Source organism: Cryptomeria japonica, chromosome 4 (genome assembly GCF_030272615.1).
Source record: "Cryptomeria japonica chromosome 4, Sugi_1.0, whole genome shotgun sequence".
Lineage (NCBI taxonomy): Eukaryota > Viridiplantae > Streptophyta > Pinopsida > Cupressales > Cupressaceae > Cryptomeria > Cryptomeria japonica.
Window position 1 is genome coordinate 377,181,277 of NC_081408.1, and position 19,822 is coordinate 377,201,098.

Here is a 19,822-nt window from a genome sequence, read left to right on the forward strand (position 1 = left end):
TCAATTTCAATGCCCCTACATCAAGGTTTAACATAGAGGTGTGATCTTGACCTAGGAGAAATCCATATTGGTAAAATTTACACATGATTTTGAATTTGGGGAGCACTGTGAAGGTATGACTCGAAATATTCTTCATCATTTTCAAAATCAAGTGGTCTATTTAAAGAAATTTTCTTTAATTTCCACTTGAGAAATTAATACATATCTGCTGGTTTTCTCATCACGACCATTGTTGAGGCAATCTCACACGTCTGGCTTACCCTTGTCTATGCTATAGCTTTCACTTGCTAGACTGTCTCCAATTCCATTTGGTGATGTTTGCATGGAGATGGAGGAAAAGAAGCTTGACTGCTTCAGAGGTGGAAGGAGGAGCACCTGGCCGATGGAGAGTAATTGGCCTTTCATTCTCATGTCTCTCTTGCATCAGCTCTTGTTTTAATTGGTGTATTTCCTCAGCACTGGAAATTGCTTTTGAGTATGCTTCTTGTAAAGCATCCTTAGTGGTGGCTAATTGCTGTTTCACATTAATCGGTTTTTGCTCAAATTCTCATCTAACCCTTTTTGCATTAGCACAAACTTTTGTCAATTCGACTTCTCTAACAGACAGGTTTTGATGAGTGTGGTCAAGCCTTTGACAACAATCTTGCAACTCTTGTTTTGCTTTTGATAGAACAAGGGCTTGAATGAGTTGAATGCTTTCTTCCTCATTAGGCCGCGGCTCATTTTTCTCGATAGGCTGTTTGCCTTGTCTATGAATGACTTTGGAGGGTTGAAATGGAGATGAAGGCGGCCGTGAATCAAAACTTTGCAAAATTTTAGCAAATCCTATAGCTTTTGCTGCCTCTTCTTCAACCTCTTTTTGCAATTGAAGCCGCCTATGCCTTCTTGTTTAAGACTTGGGAGGAGAGGGTTGCAAAGTTTGTGTCTTTGACTCATCTTGTTTCGTAGAAGCAGGGGAAACAAGAATAATGGTCTCATCATCTTCATCCAGATTAATGAAAGAGGGTTTAGGAGCAGTGTGTACTCGCGAAGGAATGCAAAGTTTTCGTCTATGGGAAGTAGAGATAGATGCTTTTTTTTTGATTTTCAGCCTTTTATCAATAGATTTCATATTTTGGCTTCTTGTGCAAGGGTGGCCCACTTTGAAGAAATTCCTCCCACTTTTGCTGACCATTCTCTTTGTTTACTCCCTACGGTGAGTTGTTCAAGTTCACGGAATAAACAAGAAATACACAGAACATATAACCAGCAACTACAATTATATTTAGAACATAAATTAACATTAACAGTCACAATAATATGGTAGAAAGATGTTTCCTTTCTTGCATTCCAAAAATTGGTACATCATAATTATTGCCGGGGTTCTCTTACATGGCAATATATACTACCTGGCAGTTGGTCGAGGTACCAACCGTCATAACTGACACAGGAACCCACACGACCAACTCCACACATAACAAAAATAACATAAACTATAACCTAAGAGTTTTATTCCTAATTGCCGCCTAACATCAGCCCCCCGCAAAAAGAAGTCCTCTTCCAGACGACTGAACAAAATGGAAGCTGATGAAAGCAAAACTGGAACTGATGTGGAGAGGGATGAGAGGGCGTTTGTGGAAGTACAGACGATTGAGAAGTGCCGGCCCGCTGCTGAAGGTGCTGGGTGGCTGCAAGTTCCCGCTCTTGTGCCATCTTCACCATATGGGCCACCTCAAGTACTTTGTTGCGAGCTTTCTGAAGCTCCTCGCCCTGTCCGTGCAACTCCTTATCCTTCTCTGCTAGGCTAACCTCCAGTCTTGCCACCTTGGCCGCCAACTCGGCCTTCTCCTCGCCACTCACTTCCAGGTCCTGAACATACTTAGCCACAGTCTCCTTCAAGGATGTGACCCGAGAGTGTTCCTGAGCCAATTGCTCCTGGCTCTTCTGTATGTGATGGGCCAAAGTTTTTCTGGCACCCTCGGCTTCTCGTACCGCCTTATCTTGCTGTGCTGTCACGGCCTCCATCCTCACTACTACCGTCCTCCGATGCTTCAGGACCAGGTCTCGGAAGGTAGTCTCCACCCCATGCAGAGAGCCATAAATGCCGTTCTCCTTAGATACTATCACATTGGCCATCCACAGAGTAATCATCTCAGGGGTTTCCGACTTCGGCCATCCTTTGGCCGTGAAACATTTGAAAAATTCTCCCTCGTAGTTCTCTCTGACAAAGGATAGAAGCCGCTTAGTCACTCAAGCCACCTTGGGATCATGTCCAAACTCCACATCCTTCACAATGTGGCCGACATCATTCAAGAATTTCACCATTCCCTCCAACTGAGACACACATTGCTGCATGGTGCCGAGTGGGTCCGCTGGGTTGGGCTTCACCAACTGAAGTATCGGTTCCTCTCCATGAGTAGAGGAAGATTCCTCTCCTCCCATATGTTCCTGAACCATCCTGTTCTCCTCCAATGCCTTCTGGTGCATTTGCGGATCCTCTCCCCCTTCGAAATCTCCTCCGTCAGTGCCCATTAGTGGTTACTGCTTGTTGCCATATTGATCTCCGGAATTCGAATTGGCAACGGCGCCAAAATGTTTACTCCCTACGGTGAGTTGTTCAAATTCACGGAATAAACAAGAAATACACACATAACATATAACCAACAACTGCAATTATATTCAGAACATAAATTAACATTAACAGTCACAACAATATGGCAGAAAGATGTTTCCTTTCTTGCATTCCAAAATTGGTACATCATAATTATTGCTGGGGCTTCTTTACATGGCAATATATACTACCTGGTGGTTGGCCGAGGTACCAATCGTCATAACTGACACGGGAACCCACACGGACGACTCCACACATAACAAAAATAACATAAACTATAACTCAAGAGTTTTATTCCTAATTGCCGCCTAACACTCTTGTTGGAGGAAGTGGTGCTTTATGATGAGGTGTAGAGTCCATGGTGGCTGATTTGGCTGCTATGCTAGCGCAAATTCATAGTCATATTATTCACAAAAGTATATTGGAACGATTGCAAATTCACACAAACCTCAGGCTAAGCAGCATTGTGTCGCAACTGGGTAATCATTCACATTCTTGGCCTTAGTATTGTATTGTAGTATCCATCACAGGTGAAGAACTTCACGACCTAGAGAACTATGGTAGCCCATGACTTTGTAAACTGGAGCGCTTTGTTCCCATTTTTTTCTCCTTACTGATTAGGTAGGTTGGCTTGGGGTTTGGAGGAACATGGAATGCTTGGTGTGCCGATTGTGCAAGATGTCCTCTCCTTCCTTTGGTATCCCAAAAATTTGACTTATGATGGATGCAAAGACTGAAATCTTTTTTCCCTTAACCATTGAGAAAGTTTTATGGAAGTTCTCAACAAAGTCTTAGAGCCTTCATATTTTTAGAGAAAATCTAATCAACTTGCCTGTTCGAACAAGGTTGTATTGGTTTGGTCAATAGTGAGATCTTTTGATTCAGCCTTGCACTTGTAATGTGTGTGGAAGATTAGAAGTGATGGCAAGTGTTAAGAAACAAGAAATATTTGAAAGTTGCAGATGCAGATGGCAAATGGAAAATGGAAGAATGAAAGGTGATAGGTGAAGTTCTAGGAGGTTAATTGCCACAAAGAATGACATGCCCAATGACATGTACAAAGAGTAAATGCAAAAATAGATGGTAATAATGGCAATAATTTTGTCAAAGGGATTTAATCTTTTGATTTGAAATTGCCATAATGATTTTAATGCAGTTTTAATTTTTCTAGAGGTTCGGCATTTGTGGCATTTAATTAGCAAGGCTGACTTTTGCAAAATGGTGATAGGTGGATATGACATGTCTGTCCTTTTTACCTAGTTGGAATTATGTACAGTGGAACCGTACTACCAAAAAAAGCTGTCCTGTGTGCCACATCTCATTCCTTTTTGATGATAGGGAGTTGTGACCAGACGGAAAATCTCAAAATTCAACTCATGATGTGTGCTTATGTCCTGGAGAAACTTTTCTGGAGTAACAACCTTGAGGTGGTTGAAAGCTTGTGATGAAATCGAGAATCTAGAGTACTTGAGCAGGAAAGTTTCAAAAGAGAGGTTGCCATTTCGGGTTTTCAATTCCTCTAGTGGTTGATCGCCATTGCTGGTTTTCAATCAACCCCGTTTTTACTTTTTCTCTTTTTAAAAAAAATAAATATTTGGGGATAAACTGCCATTTTTGGTTTTCAATCTATCACCTTCATTGATAATTTATTGAAATCTTCCTCAAGGAGCAAGTACTAAACACATGGGTTTAGCTCGCGACGGGTAGGAGAGCTGGCTTGGGCAGTGGGTTTTCTCCCCATTGGTCCCGAGTTCAATTCTCTAGACCTGGTGTTTATACGGTGTGTGTAATGTACGGGCCCTTACCCACACCCTAGGGATTAGTCTCGCCTCAGCTCGCCTTGTTAATGGGTGCCAGGCTGGGTTGCGGGGATACCCTCGACAACCAAAAAAAAAAAGTACTAAACACATGGAAGTGAGATCTTCCAAGTTAAAATGCTCAATTCGAGACTGTTCTTCAGAGAATTCTTCCTTTGATGCCTACTTATGATAAAGTTTGAGTCAATGACCATTTACCAAAATATTTCGGTTATTTCCATTGATCTGTGTTAGTTAAATAACACCATTATCTAAGACTTGAATTAATCCATAGGGCTTGAGCCGTCTAGTGTGCAAGTTGCCTTTGAACTCATGATAGTTGGAGTCAATGAGCAGGGCTCAATCTCTTACCTTGAACTGCTTTCTTAAAATATGGTTGTTGTGCCATTCTTTCCTCTGTTTCTGAATCAACTCTATATTTTGCAGTGCTTCCAGGCGCATCTCAGTTTTCCCAAGTGCATCTCAGGTTTTTCATAATATCAAGTTTCCTTTGCAACACTATCATCAGTGTTGGCAAAGGTTAGATAAATTGTTGTTCCAGGAGGAGGGGGACGTGTATTTTGTTGTTTGTCATTGTGATGGTCAAAATGCTTCAGTTCAGTGAAGGTGTTGAGGTCTCTGTTGGTCATGCCACTTGCTGGTTTTAATGGTCGACAGTGGAAAAGAGTGAAGCGAGAGTCTTTTTGTAGAGGGGTGTGTCTGTATGAATTAACAATTGGTGATTTAAGACAAGAGAGACAACAAGCAGGCACAGAGAAAAGATCTGCAACATCATTAACTCTAGTGTGCTGGTTTTTGGTAGAGATGGAATGGCAGAAACAGGAACAAAGGCAGAATGGCAAGAGAATACATTTTTTACCAGCATTCTGTTCCTGGATATAAGCAGCACTAGCAGTAGGGATATGCGCCCGTAGACAGGAATATTACCTTCTTTCAATTCGTCATCCAATAAGATGGAGATTTGACCATCTTCTTCTAAGAACTTTTGAGTGGTTTCAAGTGGCAAGTAGTGAACTTTCAACAGTTGTCATTGCAGAGATATTACTCCTGAAAAATTTCCTTTTTTCTACTATAACTTTTGAATGGCTAAGCAGTGTGACAGTGTAATGATCAACCCTAATTTTCTTTCAATTTTTTTTCCACCAGTGAAATCAACAACATGAGCATACAATTGATGGTTCACTGATGTCATAAAGACTGATACAGAAAATCAGCGTTTTCACATTGCAGGGCACAATTCAGAATATAGATAAATAGCTCCATGCCAATCCCAATGATAGATACAAGCTCAATGAATTACACAAAGTAAATATGTCTGAATGGGAGTTACGAGTAATGTATGTCTGATACACTCAGCCCAAGCACTGCTACAGGCCTGATTTGGAAATCTTGACTGATAACAGGTCTCATAAGGGATTGTTACAGTCCCAAACAGCCAGAGGAACCTCTGATAACAGCCACTAAACATGTATGCACACCTCTCAAGGGCATGGTCAGCACCACACCAACCCAGAAAGCATCTAATAGTCTCCATTCAATAGGAAAGAGCAGAAAAAGACCTGTTATGGATCTTCAGTCACACTTGGGACTGAATGGCCTGCCTTGTTGGCATCAAATCCTCTAAGAAACACCTTCAATGTTACCAAGATGACCTCCAAATGATACCCAAAGGTAAGGGGTATACCCAACGCTAGCACAATAACCTCCAAACACTCCCAGCTACACTAAAATATACTACAGGACTCAAGAATAAAGAACAAAAGGTCTGAATCTGCAATGCGAGCTCCTTCCCTATTTGTCATTCTTGCATGATCAATGCCCAGAAATCCCCAGCATCTCTACTCATGCCCAGCACTCCCCCAAAATGCCCTTAAAATAAAACAAATACTTTAATGGTTTATTATCAAATTTCAGACTTTTATCACTGACTAGGCACTAAAAGGGCAGGGGCGATTGAATAGAAAATTCAGAACTCTTGAAATCTATGCTAATCCAATACAATATGGGCTGAAAGTGATGAAAGATACCAAGGCGCCTCCTTCCAAGATGATTTGATCCTAACCTATGGTGATTCTCAGCCTGAAGTCAACACGCCAACCCTCCAAGAGCATTGGTACTGCCTGCCATGAACATGGTATGGCTTCTACACAGAAAACTAATACCCAGCATCACTTGTACGACCCAGCAAGCAATAATAATAACACCCTTGATGGAAGGAAAGATCTCCAACTCAAATTTCTTTCAAGAAATAGAATGATTAGCCTGGTTACAGTACAGCAGCCAGCTAGGTCTGAAAGGGTATGGTCTGGCTTAGAACCCTACAAGAAATTCTTCAAAATCTCAAGCCAAAACTCAGAAGAAACACCAAAACAAATCCTCAAATTTTCTGCAGGAATGTAAAAATCCTCCAATTTTCACCAAAACATGCACTTTTTCTCATATTCATTTTATCAAACCATTTGCATGAGGGGTATATGTTTACAGATTTGATTAACATTTGATTTATAAACTATTCGTTCAGACTTTTCACAATAAAATAATGATGACAATGATATTTTGATTGCTGACTGAAATGAATAAACACAGAAGTAAATAGATTCCTTGACAAGCTGACCTTATGAACACCAACATATATTTTGCAAAAATGGTTAACTTAATCTTTCAAACTCCAGCGCCTATACAGGTTCAGTATGCTTAGTGTTTCATTGCCTAGCATGGCTTATAAGCTGGGCCTAGGCATGAGTTATTGCTGCTATGGTGAACTGTCTTCCAAACATCTCCTCTGGAATGCTCTGTGCCTCAACTCCAATCGAATACCTTCAAGTATGCTATGGCCAGCTTCCAAACAGTCATGCACACTTTTCAAATATTGATTTGTGATGTTTGGAGGGTCCACGCCTTGCTCCTTTGTGCATACACTCAGCACTATTGGCACCCTTCTACAATGGCGGCTTTTATTGGGGTCTTAGTGCCATGTCTACCGTCGGCAACCACGCGCATAGGAAGGAGGTTGTTTCGGTGACCAAGAATTCTCTATATCTGTATTGACCAGCACATATATGTTTCTATCGCTGCCTTAACAGGGATATTGGCGCATAAAAAAATCAGTCCACCAAGTATTTCTTTATTTGCTGAAAAGATAGGATGTTTAGCAGCCAGCATACTCAGAGAAATTTGTCCAATATCGTCCCACTATGCCTTGTCAAGAAAGTCAGATAATGCCACCCAAAGTTCCTTGCCTGTAGCTCTTCACATAAGAAAATGAAAAAAATGTCTTTTTCAAAGATTTCACCTATTTCAAAACTCCAATCATTAATAAGAAGTGAGAAATTTGAGTGATCTCTCCTGTAACCAGCTAGGGTAGAATCTTGCTTGTACCAAAACCAGTATTCCTTAGGGTTCCCATCCTATGATTTTTACTCCACAAGAAGTTCTCCAAATCCAAATAAATGAAATAAACCAAGTATAGTGAAAATGAGCTCCATAACATTCTTTTATAACAGCCGAGGAACAATTTCAAAAACCTTTTCATATTCTCGCTCTAAATAATTCATTAAGTTAAGATGATAAAGTGGCTTTAATATTTCCCTTTTAATTATTTCATTTAAGTCACTTTATGACGCTTTATTAAATTAATTAAATAACATTACCCTTAAAATGTGTTTATCGGATAACATTGAATAATTAATTTAAATTATTCCCTTGTTGCTAGGCTTTAGCCTACAAGAATAAAATAGGCTAAGTGGTCCCATCAACCACTCCATGGAAGGGGACATTACAAGGAAACGACAAACTCCATTGAAGCTGCAATGTCATCTCTGAAGTAAAACCACCAAAAACCAGCTAGGGAGGATCTTTCACCACTAAAACTAACAAACTCAAGAGGGTTTCGTCCTCAAGGGTTTTTGAGAGAACACAAATTTTCTCAAAAATGCAGAAGCAAAATATAATTTGTCAACAAACAAACAATGAGCTCTCAACCTCCTTTTATAACTTTTCAAAGCAATAATTTTTACCTTTTTGAGGAATGATAATGTTTTCTTGTGAATAAAATCCCTTTTCTAGGGCATCCATTAGAAAGAACTTTTCAACACCTTTAATATGAGCTATTACACTTAGTTGTCCCCTTTAAAAATTCCAACTTAGACAAATTAAGTGAATAAATAATCAAATAACTCAATAATATAACCAAGTTGTGGAAAGCACCCAAAAGATATAATTTTGCAATTTGGATTATACTAAAGTGATATTGAAGACTAGGCATCCATTAGAAATAACTTTTCAGCACCTTTAATATGAGCTATTACACTTTGCTGTCCCCTTTAATAATTCTAACTTTAGACAAATTAAGTGAAAAATTAATTAAATAACTCAATGATTTAACCAAGTTGCGGAAAGCACCCAAATGATATAATTTTGCAATTTGGATTATATCAAAGTGATATTGAAAACTAAGGACAATGATTGGAGGCAACTAGGTGGTTTTTTAAAAATAGCTTGTTCCTCCAAGAAGTTTGGAGAGAACCCAAAAGATCGAAAATCAATTATGAAAGCATTAAATGCTTCCATCTGACCAACTGAACTTAAACCCAAGAACAATTTGTTTGCAAGATTGGTCAAATGCTTCTCCAAGAATGTTGGAGTTCTCCCTAGGACACCTAGAGGCTTATGAAAAAACTTGGAAAGTGGTCAAACACTTACAAAACAACATTCTGTAAAAATGGGGACATTACAGATAGAGACATTTGTGGATACAAATGAAGTGAGCTCTATATGTAGAATTTTGAATAAGTCTCATGCTCTTTCTTATTTACTATTTTTGAAATTTATTTTCCTTAAACACCAAACAATGTCAAGTCAGAAGTTCCTTCTAACCTTTCCACCTTCATGCACAAAATAGAATTAAGATGTGATCCAAGTAAGCTGAGTAGATAGTAAATGCTGTGAGGAATGTTGGGTTGCTTATTATTTTCTGGTGATGTCATTATGTTTGCAACCAAGAGAATGATAAATGAAAATACTGAGAGATGTTGAGCTCATCAAAATTAGCACCATCAACTGGAACCCATTCACCTATTTCACTAGCTTGAGCAAGAATGAAAAGACTAGCTTTGAGTGAAACTTAATGGCACTAAGCATTTAAGAGGTTTATAGTAGAAAGATTAGTAGAGGTAGGCAGATAAACCAAATCCCATACTCCAATATTGTTCATAATCCCCTTGATTGGCACCTTGCAAACCATCTTGGGGACAAAACATATGAACCTGATTGCACTAGTGTTTTGTGAAATTTCCTACGCTGTACGGTCCCTTTAAACACTACTCCTTCTGTATGGTGATGATCGTACGGTATGCTCCCCTGGTGATCTCCGTATGGTATACGCTCCCTTCAGTGTGCAGATTAATGACTTGACCGTACGGTGAGTGTTTGGACGTACAAAAGTCTGTTGCTTGGCCGTACGGTTGGTGTTGGTTGTACGGACGAGGTGTACGATAGTGGGCCGTACGATGGGTGAATACCCGCCGAGTTCCACCCTTGATGCTCTCCAGACACTTAGTTCGATGTTGCACAGAGGAGTGGAATGAATTATTATTATTCCTGACACAAGAGACTTAGTTCGATGTTGCACATGCAAGAGGAATTATATTGATAATTATCGCACAACAGATTACACAGACTCTGAACAAAAGCAGAATAGGGTGAGGAGAAACTTCCACCGAAACTGCGGATGCCAAGTAGGGATGATCTCTCACCTCCGAAATGACAGACAAGCTGAACTCCAACTGGAATTCGCACATACAAAGAAAAATACCAAATTCGCCTACCTACAACAATGACTAACTCGGCCATATATAGGGGCTCCGGCAAACTTCCTGAAGGGTTACAAACGGGCCGACACAACAAACATAACTTAACTAATAAAATAAAAAGGGGCCTCGAAAGGTTTTATTCTTAAATTTAGGGCCATACAATAATTAATATTATTTAATTATATCAGGGACATTACAAATCCTCGCCGCCCAAAGATTGCTTGCCCTCAAGCAATCCATCGTCAAACGGTTTACCCACTCCAGAGATTCAGGGTCCCAAACCAAGCGCGGACACCGATAGCCATATCTGAAATCTCCATGCTGCAACATGACCACGTGCCCCCACATGGAAGTAAGCGAGAAGAGTAAACCTCCCTCCAGCTTCCACTGCTCCACTCTGATATAAATGTTGCCCTGCCTGGAGTCGTCAGGATCCCACAGAAACCAATCATCAAACACATTGATGCCCGGATCCCAAGCTATCATGCCATCATGCCAATCAGTCATTTTCCAATGATGGTCTGGAATCTCAAAACTCATCTGCAACGGGTTCTTCTCATGTAGATGCCGCTCTTCGTGAAAAGCAACGCTCATGTCTGTCGCATGTTCTTCATACCACTGTGATGTTCCGGAATCCCTCTCACTCATTATGTTCTGCGGAAGACCATCCAGGTAGAATACCTCATGGAAGAACCACTCGACCACTTGAGCTGCCTGGTATCTAGTGGAGGTGGCAAAGAAATGGGCATACTCGGTCAAACAATCTGCCACGACGAAGATGCAATCCTTTCTTTGCACTTTGGGAAGCCCGGTAATGAAATCCATTGAGATGCTATCCCACTTCTGGTCGGGGATTGGCAATGTCTGAAGCAGTCCAACAAGTAAGGTGTGCTCGGATTTGTTCTCCTGATAGGTGGGGCGTTCCCGCATGTACTGCAGAATGTCGTTCTTAAGTTCCTTCCAGGAAAACCTTTCTCGGATGTCTATAGGTTTTCAAGTATCCCGGGTGTTCGTCCAAGGGAGAGTCGTGTATTTCCTTTAGAATCTTCTCCTTCATCTTGGACTCGGGCACTAGATAGATTCTGTCCTTGTAGTAAATGATGTCGTCAACCACCTTGTATTGGTCATCCTGCATTTGACCATCCATCAGTTTGCACGTGAATGTATTCTTGGAGTATTCAACCAACAAATGTTCCTTCCAATCCATTGAAATCTGGGATAGAGAACATATGGCAGGCCTTCTCACGAGGGTCTGGGAGAGCCTCTGCTCGGCACTTCTTAACTCCCTCAATGCATCTATCAATCCATCACTCGGTGCCATGATTCTCCCAACAGGTTGGCAGAATTACCAGCTCTGATACCACTGTGAAATTCCCTATGCCGTACGGTCCCTTCAAACACTACTCCTTCTGTACGGTGATGATCGTATGGTATGCTCCCCTGGTGATGTCCGTATGGTATACCCTCCCTTCGGCATGCAAATTAATGACTTGACCGTACGGTGAGTGTTTGGATGTACGATAGTCTGTTGCTTGGCCATACGGTTGGTGTTGGTTGTACGAACAGGGTGTACGGTAGTGGGTCGTACGGTGGGTGAATACTCGTACGGTTGGTGTTGGTTGTACGAACGGGGTGTACGGTAGTGGGCCGTAGGAGTGGAATGAATTATTATTATTCTTGACACAAGAGACTTAGATGAAGATTCGCACATGCAAGAGGAATTATATTGATAATGATCGCACAACAGATTACACAGACTCCGAACATAAGCAAAATAGGGTGAGGAGAAACTCCCACCGAAACTGCGGATGCCAAGTAGGGAGGATCTCTCACCTCCGAAATGACAGACAAGCTGAACGCCAACTGGAATTCGCACATACATGAAAATTACCAAATTCGCCTACCTACAACAATGACTAACTCGGCCATATATAGGGGCTCCGGGAAACTTCCCGAATGGTTACAAACGGGCCGACACAACAAACTTAACTTAACTAATAAAATAGAAAGGGGGCCCGAAAGATTTTATTATTAAATTTAGGGCCATACAATAATTAATATTATTGAATTATATTGGGGACATTACATGTTTTTAGTAGTGTGCCTAAATGGTTCTATGATCAGGTGTCAAGAAGGAAAGATGCAAATCCTAGCTGTACAAAAGGGACTAGCAAAGTTCTTCACTTGAGGCCCATGGTCTCCTTGTGGGTCTTTCTGGTTATTGGAAGTGTTTGAAGGTTTTTAATATCTAGATTTAATGAAAGATATCATTGGTAAAGACATCATTTATTAAATGCCTTTGTTGTTTCATCCATAATAGGTAAAATCCTTGTAAAGTCAAACAGATATCTCTTAAGATTTTAGCTAGCACCCAGGTAGCTAGCTTAAGTGAAAATTTTGTTTGATTGTTACTTTGCCTTATTCCTTTAGAGATAATGGATCGATGAATATCAAATAGCATCAATACTAATTAGAGAAAACTTTTCTATGTTTCTCTTTCTCATTCCCACTAGCATATTGAGAACCTTGTCATGATAGAACTGTGTAATATGTTTCCATTAGCCGGGTTTGCTTATTCATTGTAGATTACTTTATGTTTGAATGTGTTTGAATTGTATGTTAAAATAAGGAATGTTTGAGTAAACAAGGAAGGACATCACAGTATGGCATCTACAGTTAATTTCTTTTCTAGATTTTCTTAAATTGTATATTTCAGTTGAATTACTTGATGCTTTTATAACAACGCATCCAATGAGCAGGCAATCTTTTTGTATTTTTGTGTACTTGTTTTTTGAATTTATTGGTCTTTTGAGGTTTCTGTTTTGCTTAGTGGATGTGAAAAAATCAATGCCTATCAATTTCTGTTGTGAAGAGTTAAAAAATTATTCATGGCCATAATGAACAATATTTTTTAATCTGATTCAACATCTGATATTTATAGAATTTAGATTTGTGTACAATAATATGATCCAGGTTGGAGGCTTGGGTGATGTGGTGACAAGTCTTTCTCGTGCAGTTCAAGACTTGGGACATAGTGTTGAGATTATTTGTCCAAAGTATGACTGTCTTAATTATAGCCATGTAAGAATTAACTTCTCTTTCTTCTTTTCTGGCTAGGGTATTTTGGATTCATTATAAGGATTCTATATCTAAAATTTATTGCTAAGATTTTGCATTAGCAATTCTCAATGTAATGGTAGATATATAATAAATAGTTGTTTCTTGACTTCTTGCACTTAAAGCTGAAAGGTGTCAGGCCAGGGTGAAAACTGGAAAGCAGCACATAATGGAATACTTAATTATTGTCAAATGAAGATTTACAATCTTATTTATAGGGCAGTAAAGAACAGTTTTAACTGCCACAAATAACCTGAAAAAGGAAAACTACAGAATTCACAAAACTGAATGCCTCACTCTCCCCCTTAATTTGAAGGGGTTATGGCTAAACCAAGCATTCCTCTGAACTTCTCAAACTTCTCTTGTCCAAGTGTTTTGGTGAGAATATCTAATGATTGGTCTGGAGTTAGACAATACGTGATTCATACTGTCATCTTTCATCTGATGTTGGATTATACTAATGATTCTGCTTGGATGACATTTGTACATATTCTATTCTTATTGCTCTTCACACTTTTTTTTGATCTCATGGAATGACTTCTCTTATATATTTTGACATTTTGCCCCACTTTGCCCTTTTAATTTTCATTTCATTTCTTGATCAGTCATACAATTTCTGACCACATCTTCTTCAAAGGGTACTTTATGGTAGAAGTTTGACCTCTTGGCATTTGTTCCGACCTGATTGATAAAGTTTTCTGGGTCAAAATCTCTTTTGATGCCCAAACCCATTCTGTAGGCCTGTACTATAGGATTTATCAATTCCGACCCCTCTTTATTGGTGATGACAAAGTTTGAGAAAACTATTGAAGCAAGGAAAAATGATCCCTTTTTTGTGATTTCTCAAATGAGTTTTAACGGACTCATTGAATGGAGGTAATACTCTTATCGCAATGGTGTTTGAATGGAGGTACCAATCTTGCCAATTATGTTGAATTCCTAGCTCAGATACCCTATCATTTGGTCTTTGTAAATCCATTACTTCTTTAGGCAACCTGTCTGATCTTGCACCTAAATATCTCAATATTGGTCTAGCAAAGCATTCTTCAAATACCACAAATTGAATTTGAGAAATGCATGTCCCAAATGCATGTCTAGCATTGTATAGGAAGCGTGACCTTCTTGTCATCACGAAATTTTAGTTGCAGAGCCTTATCTTAAACATGATTCACTCCATTCAAAAAAATATGGCATAGTAAGGAATACCATTTGAAATAGACCACTTTGTTGTCTGTTTTTTATTTCAACCAACGTTCCTGAATTCACTCTGCAATGAAAGAGCCAAAGTCAAATTCTCAGTTTGTGTCCACATTCTGGATATGAGAAGTCAACATTATCATATGGACATGTATTTGGTTTTTAATATCCACTCCTAGAACTTGACAAAAGGCATGATATGTCTTAATGAAATAATCCTAAAATATATCCTGACTGAAAGGCGCCATCTCCATTTGAGTGAACCTTACTGGTCTCCTATCTGTGTCTCTAACTTTGTACTTTGGTAACTAGTTAACTATGTAATTGATTTGGTCATTTTGATATTCTTTGACGAAAGAATTGAAGCCAATAGCCTTTTAGGCTGCTAAATTTAAATTCAAGATTTCTGAAATGTAATCCTTGTCAATCCTTGCTAGTACACCACCATTACTAGCCATTACAACCCTAGCATTAGCATCATATTTATCTGCAATAGTTCTGATGAAATCCACATCCACAAAAATGTTTAGTACAATCAATTTACATAGGTCTAGGTTCCAAACATTTGAAATAGGTTTCTTTGAAAACCCCTTCTTATACCAGTTCTCAAAAAGTGACCATCCATTAACAGGAATTGTTCCGTCCCTACAATCTCTGCAACTATCTCTTAAATGGTCTCACATTGTTCTTGCCTCTTGAGCATGCATAACTCTTCTTGATGAATTGGGGAATTGAACCATATGTTCCTCATCTACTGCCCTTTTTACTTTTGTGGGTTGAGAACTGAATTGGCTCATTGTAAGGTTTCTTGTGAGAACTAGGGTTTTGATATGTCATAGGGTTTTACAATTTTAGGACAAATTATGGTTCTATTACACCTTAAATGCAACTAAAAAACCCTAATGATGCAAGCACTTTTAAATTGGGCTGCAATCTTGCAAATTAGGAGAGAGATTTGATTACCTATCCGCAAAACACCTAGAAGCCCTAATTAGCATTTGAAAACACTAGAAATCTTGAAATTCCACAAATTCTTCACACCAATTGCTTTTGGAAATTCTTGTGAGCTCCAATGAATGCTTGGATGCAAAAATCCGACAAAATCTGGTAGATAGCGATCAATTTTCACCATTACTGCTCATATGCACGAACATGGTATTCACGACTAGCCGTTTTCCAATTTGAATATCAACCATTGAACTTGGATGGCGTGGGCTGAATCTATAGTGATCACAGCTGTGTAATTTATTTGAATATCCTTTATGTCGAAATATCGATGAACTAAAAATTTGAACCAATGAGAAGTTGCCACATGAAAGTAACTTTACATATCACTTAATTAACCCCACGCAGAATACAATGTCTCTGTGCGGAGAAGAAGAACTGGATCTTTGTGGCATTGACGCAAACAGGTGTCACAATAGCATCCTATGGCAGCTTCCATGAGTTCTTTTTATATCTTGCAATATGATGCAGGCGCTGACTTGACACACAGTCAGTGCAAAGAGATAAAGGAATAGACTTGGGCCCATGACATGTCATTGACATATGTAAAAATAGTGCAACATCATAGCTTTGGGCTTTGCCACCTTTGGGAACTTGCGATGGACTAAAGTTATGCGACGCCATTAAGGACCATCATAGCACATAGTTGGCAAAGAACAAAGCACTGACAATGATAGATGGCAATAGAACACTGTAAGAGGTCACCCCTGGTTGCTACCAATTTTTTTGAAAACCCACAAAGTTTTCAATCTTCTATCATGCAGGCATTTTGTTAAAAACTTTGCATTCTTACTGATTTGTTCACCAAATTTTCACTCTTTCCCAAGTTTAGTTTTCATATATCATAACAAACAGTTTGCATGAAAGTGGAAAAGCAAAGTTTTCTAATTTGTGAGAGAAACCACTACTGTTTCTACCATAAAACGCTTACTACTGCAGTTTATTATTTCCAGAATTGCATGTTTAGGTTTGTTTCATATTATTGACAATAACTTGAATGCTGATATAATTTGAACACAAATAACATGGAGATGGTAAAACTATTGATAAGGCCCAAATACTACAGAATTTCCAAAATAAGGATTGACCTTTATCTGCTTACTTCCCAATACTGAGCAAATGCTTTGAACATTAAGTGACTCAATGTTTTTAAGATCTTTGACCTTATTTGTTCATAATACGCAATGATTTTATTAAAAGAATAAAGATGTACATATAGCATTCATGAAGACGATGTTTCTATTAAGAAACAATCGTAAACTGAAGAAAATAGAAACTATCTAATATGTACAATAAATTACATTATTGACCATTAATAAGAAATAATAAAGATATTATTCTAATATTATTATTGATTCGGTGCCAGATAAAGGAAGCAATACAAGATATGAATGCTTGTGTTTTGGAATGCGCTAAGCATTCATTATTACATCAGTATTTCAAACTCTAGAAACACAGCAACTAGAAATGACTTCACATGCCAGAATTAATCTCCTCCACTTAGAATTTATTCTTGACCCAGTAGTATGAATTGTACGCTGAATATCTTGATGAAGGAATTGATCTCATCAAATCACCCACCTAGTAGTGCCAGAATGAATCCGCTGCTTAATCTCTGAGAGTCAGGTTGAAACATACAACCCAACGCCTCCTCCAGAGAAGAGTCTTATGATTTCTGCCTAGGCTGCGATAACCTTTTTCAAGGTGCTTAAGAATCAATGCAGATACTTCGGAAGTGATATATGCCTGACTCTCATGAACTCCCAGTCACAGGGAACTGTTGAACAATAATATGCGCCCAGATTATAATCTTTCTCACAGACAAATGGAAGCTCATGGCTGCAACTATGTCTCATATATGTTGTGATTCAATATCCTTATATTGGCATCAAAATATTTTTAATAACATCTGCAATACTACTCAAAGTCATGACTGAACAATATTTTTCACCAAAATATTTAGCACCAGCAACATTCAGATTATTTTCGGTGAAAGTAAGCTCAAATGACATATATAAATTGAACCGAAGTTTCACTTTATTAAATTGATATCATATATTCTTCCCTTGTTTTCTCACGCCAAGACTTAGGAAAGAAGCCAATAAAGAATTGGGTCCCACAAATATTACGGCAGACTTCAACAAGCGGCAATTATAATATTCAAAATAAAATAACCTAATTTTCCCTAAATCAGTAATAGATATAAAATACCTCAGTTTTGCAAATGTCTTTATTGCTGCAATTTGTCTCCAATGGAGACTTCACAAATTTGGCCCAATTGTGAACTCCATTGTGAATCCACCCTTAGAAAGAGCTAGTTTTTTGTTCAACCCCTTAATCTATTAAAGGTTTCCGTCCTCAAAAATTCAGCTCATACAAAGCAGCATGCAAATTCATTCATATCCAAAGCCATCCCTTACTACAACCCAGCCAGCCTCCTTATAAAGAACTCCAGCCACAATTTAGAAGATTACGCCACATTTAATTTTTGCAAGGCCTCATTTAATATTTGTCACAACTGGAGAACTTTATTTAATAAAGTGATTATTTTATTGTTTTTACTTTATTTTTAATTAAATTAATCAATTAAAGTCATCCCTTTTGAAATAATATTAATTTTTGGACAACTTAATTAATTAATTTAATTAAGTCACTTTATAAAAATTCTGGGACATTACAATTTGTTACTAATCTGGTTTTGGAGAGAGAACATATGATATTGTATTCAGATTTGATATGCAAAATTAAATTATTTGAGGAACTTATACCACTGAAAACAGAGCATTATGTAGATTGAAACACAACAAAGAATAGACATACAAATCAGACTTTGTATTTTATCAGAGATAAATGATGATATGAAATAGATATTCAAGTCTGAGCTGTTACTTAGCCCAAACAATACAATATTTGACAATGATAAATCATAAAATCCTCTCGGAATCACCTAGCTTGAGGCCTCTTTGAGCTCTATAATATCTGACAATGGTTAAATTCTTAAGGACCGACTTGCACGCTTGACCAATTAAACTCCCCTCAAAGGTCATTGCTATTTCCTCTAAAGGAAGTACAGTACCCATATACCTTGCACGAAAGCTCCTAATATTTCCAACAGCAAGGAGAAGCTATGATATCTCCATAAACCTGTTGGGCTGTCTAGAGGAGGGACCCACAAGGCTGTGCTACAGTCTTTAAAAGCTTTTTCCAAACTCTTAACAAGATGCGATATGGAAAGGGAATTTGTCTTTTTCTTTCCTTTGACCTGCAACTTCCTTTAATCCTCTCAATGCTCCATGTCAACTTCAGATTTGGTCATGTCAACTTCAGATTTGGTCAACGATATCCTCTTTTCCCAATGGTACAGCAGCCCCCTGTTTGTACAACAACTTAACTATGATGCTGGTCACTTCTTAAAGTTGCAGTAGCCTTGTTCCTTGTCTTATGCTGCTATATGACAGTACGTGAGTCCAATATGTGATTTGACCAGCCTTTGTATTGTGTAACAACACCTCCAAGTCATGTAGCGACCTCCCTTACACGCAAACATTGTCTCAATGTAGACTACGTAAGACTCCAAGCTCCATATCTTTATGTTTTAGTGCACAAACTGATTCATCAAGATTATTACAAACCACTCCTTAAAAAGCTTGACCAACACGAAATTCCAATACTCTGATTTTACCCAAAAATCTCTATAATCTTTATTAAAAATTCAATACAAACTTTAGCTATAATCTTTAATCTATTTAACCAAACTTGCAATCGTTTACGTTCAAGGTGAGGCTATGATTGAATCTCACCATATTTACCAAGGAGGATCTCTCACCATCGTAGCCAATATCTTCAAGAGGGTTTATATCCTCCAGAAGGTTGAGTAGAGCGAAGTTCTATCTGAAGAACCCCAATGGTTTCATCCAAGAGAAATAACATAATCTGCATAATGCCAAATGAGCCCTTGAATTGCCTTCTATACTTTTTCCTGCCAAACTTCCGAAAAGCACAATTTAAAATTCACTTTTTTAAATAGAGCTCCATTTTATCTCCAAAAGACCTTTTTATTAAAATAATGATAATTTTGATACGCAAGGTCCTTTTTTTATGTGTCCATGATTTAAAACTTTTCATCCCGTTAATGTCCCCATTTTCAGGTTCTTTGGTAGTGTAGTTGTCACTGACGTTCCAAGTTTGTGTCAACATGTTTTGAGGAGTATTATGATGTCGCTAGTGAGTTAAGATGGATTAATGGAGATGAATGATACTTCTTGGATTGATTTTAGACAACTTGT

General features: G+C 38.4%; 1 protein-coding gene across 2 annotated transcripts in view; it reads left to right on the forward strand.

The window, feature by feature from the left end:
• LOC131047484 (starch synthase 3, chloroplastic/amyloplastic) overlaps positions 1 to 19,822 on the forward strand; it is a 302,898-nt gene that overhangs the window by 61,915 nt on the left and 221,161 nt on the right. Inside the window, exon 7 of one of the 2 annotated variants that reach the window (XM_057981391.2) lies at positions 13,191 to 13,298. The exons of the other annotated variant lie outside the window; for it this stretch is intronic. Within the exon in view, the coding sequence (XP_057837374.2) occupies positions 13,191 to 13,298 (108 nt within the window). The remainder of the gene's footprint in view (positions 1 to 13,190; positions 13,299 to 19,822) is intronic. 2 annotated transcript variants of the gene reach the window in all.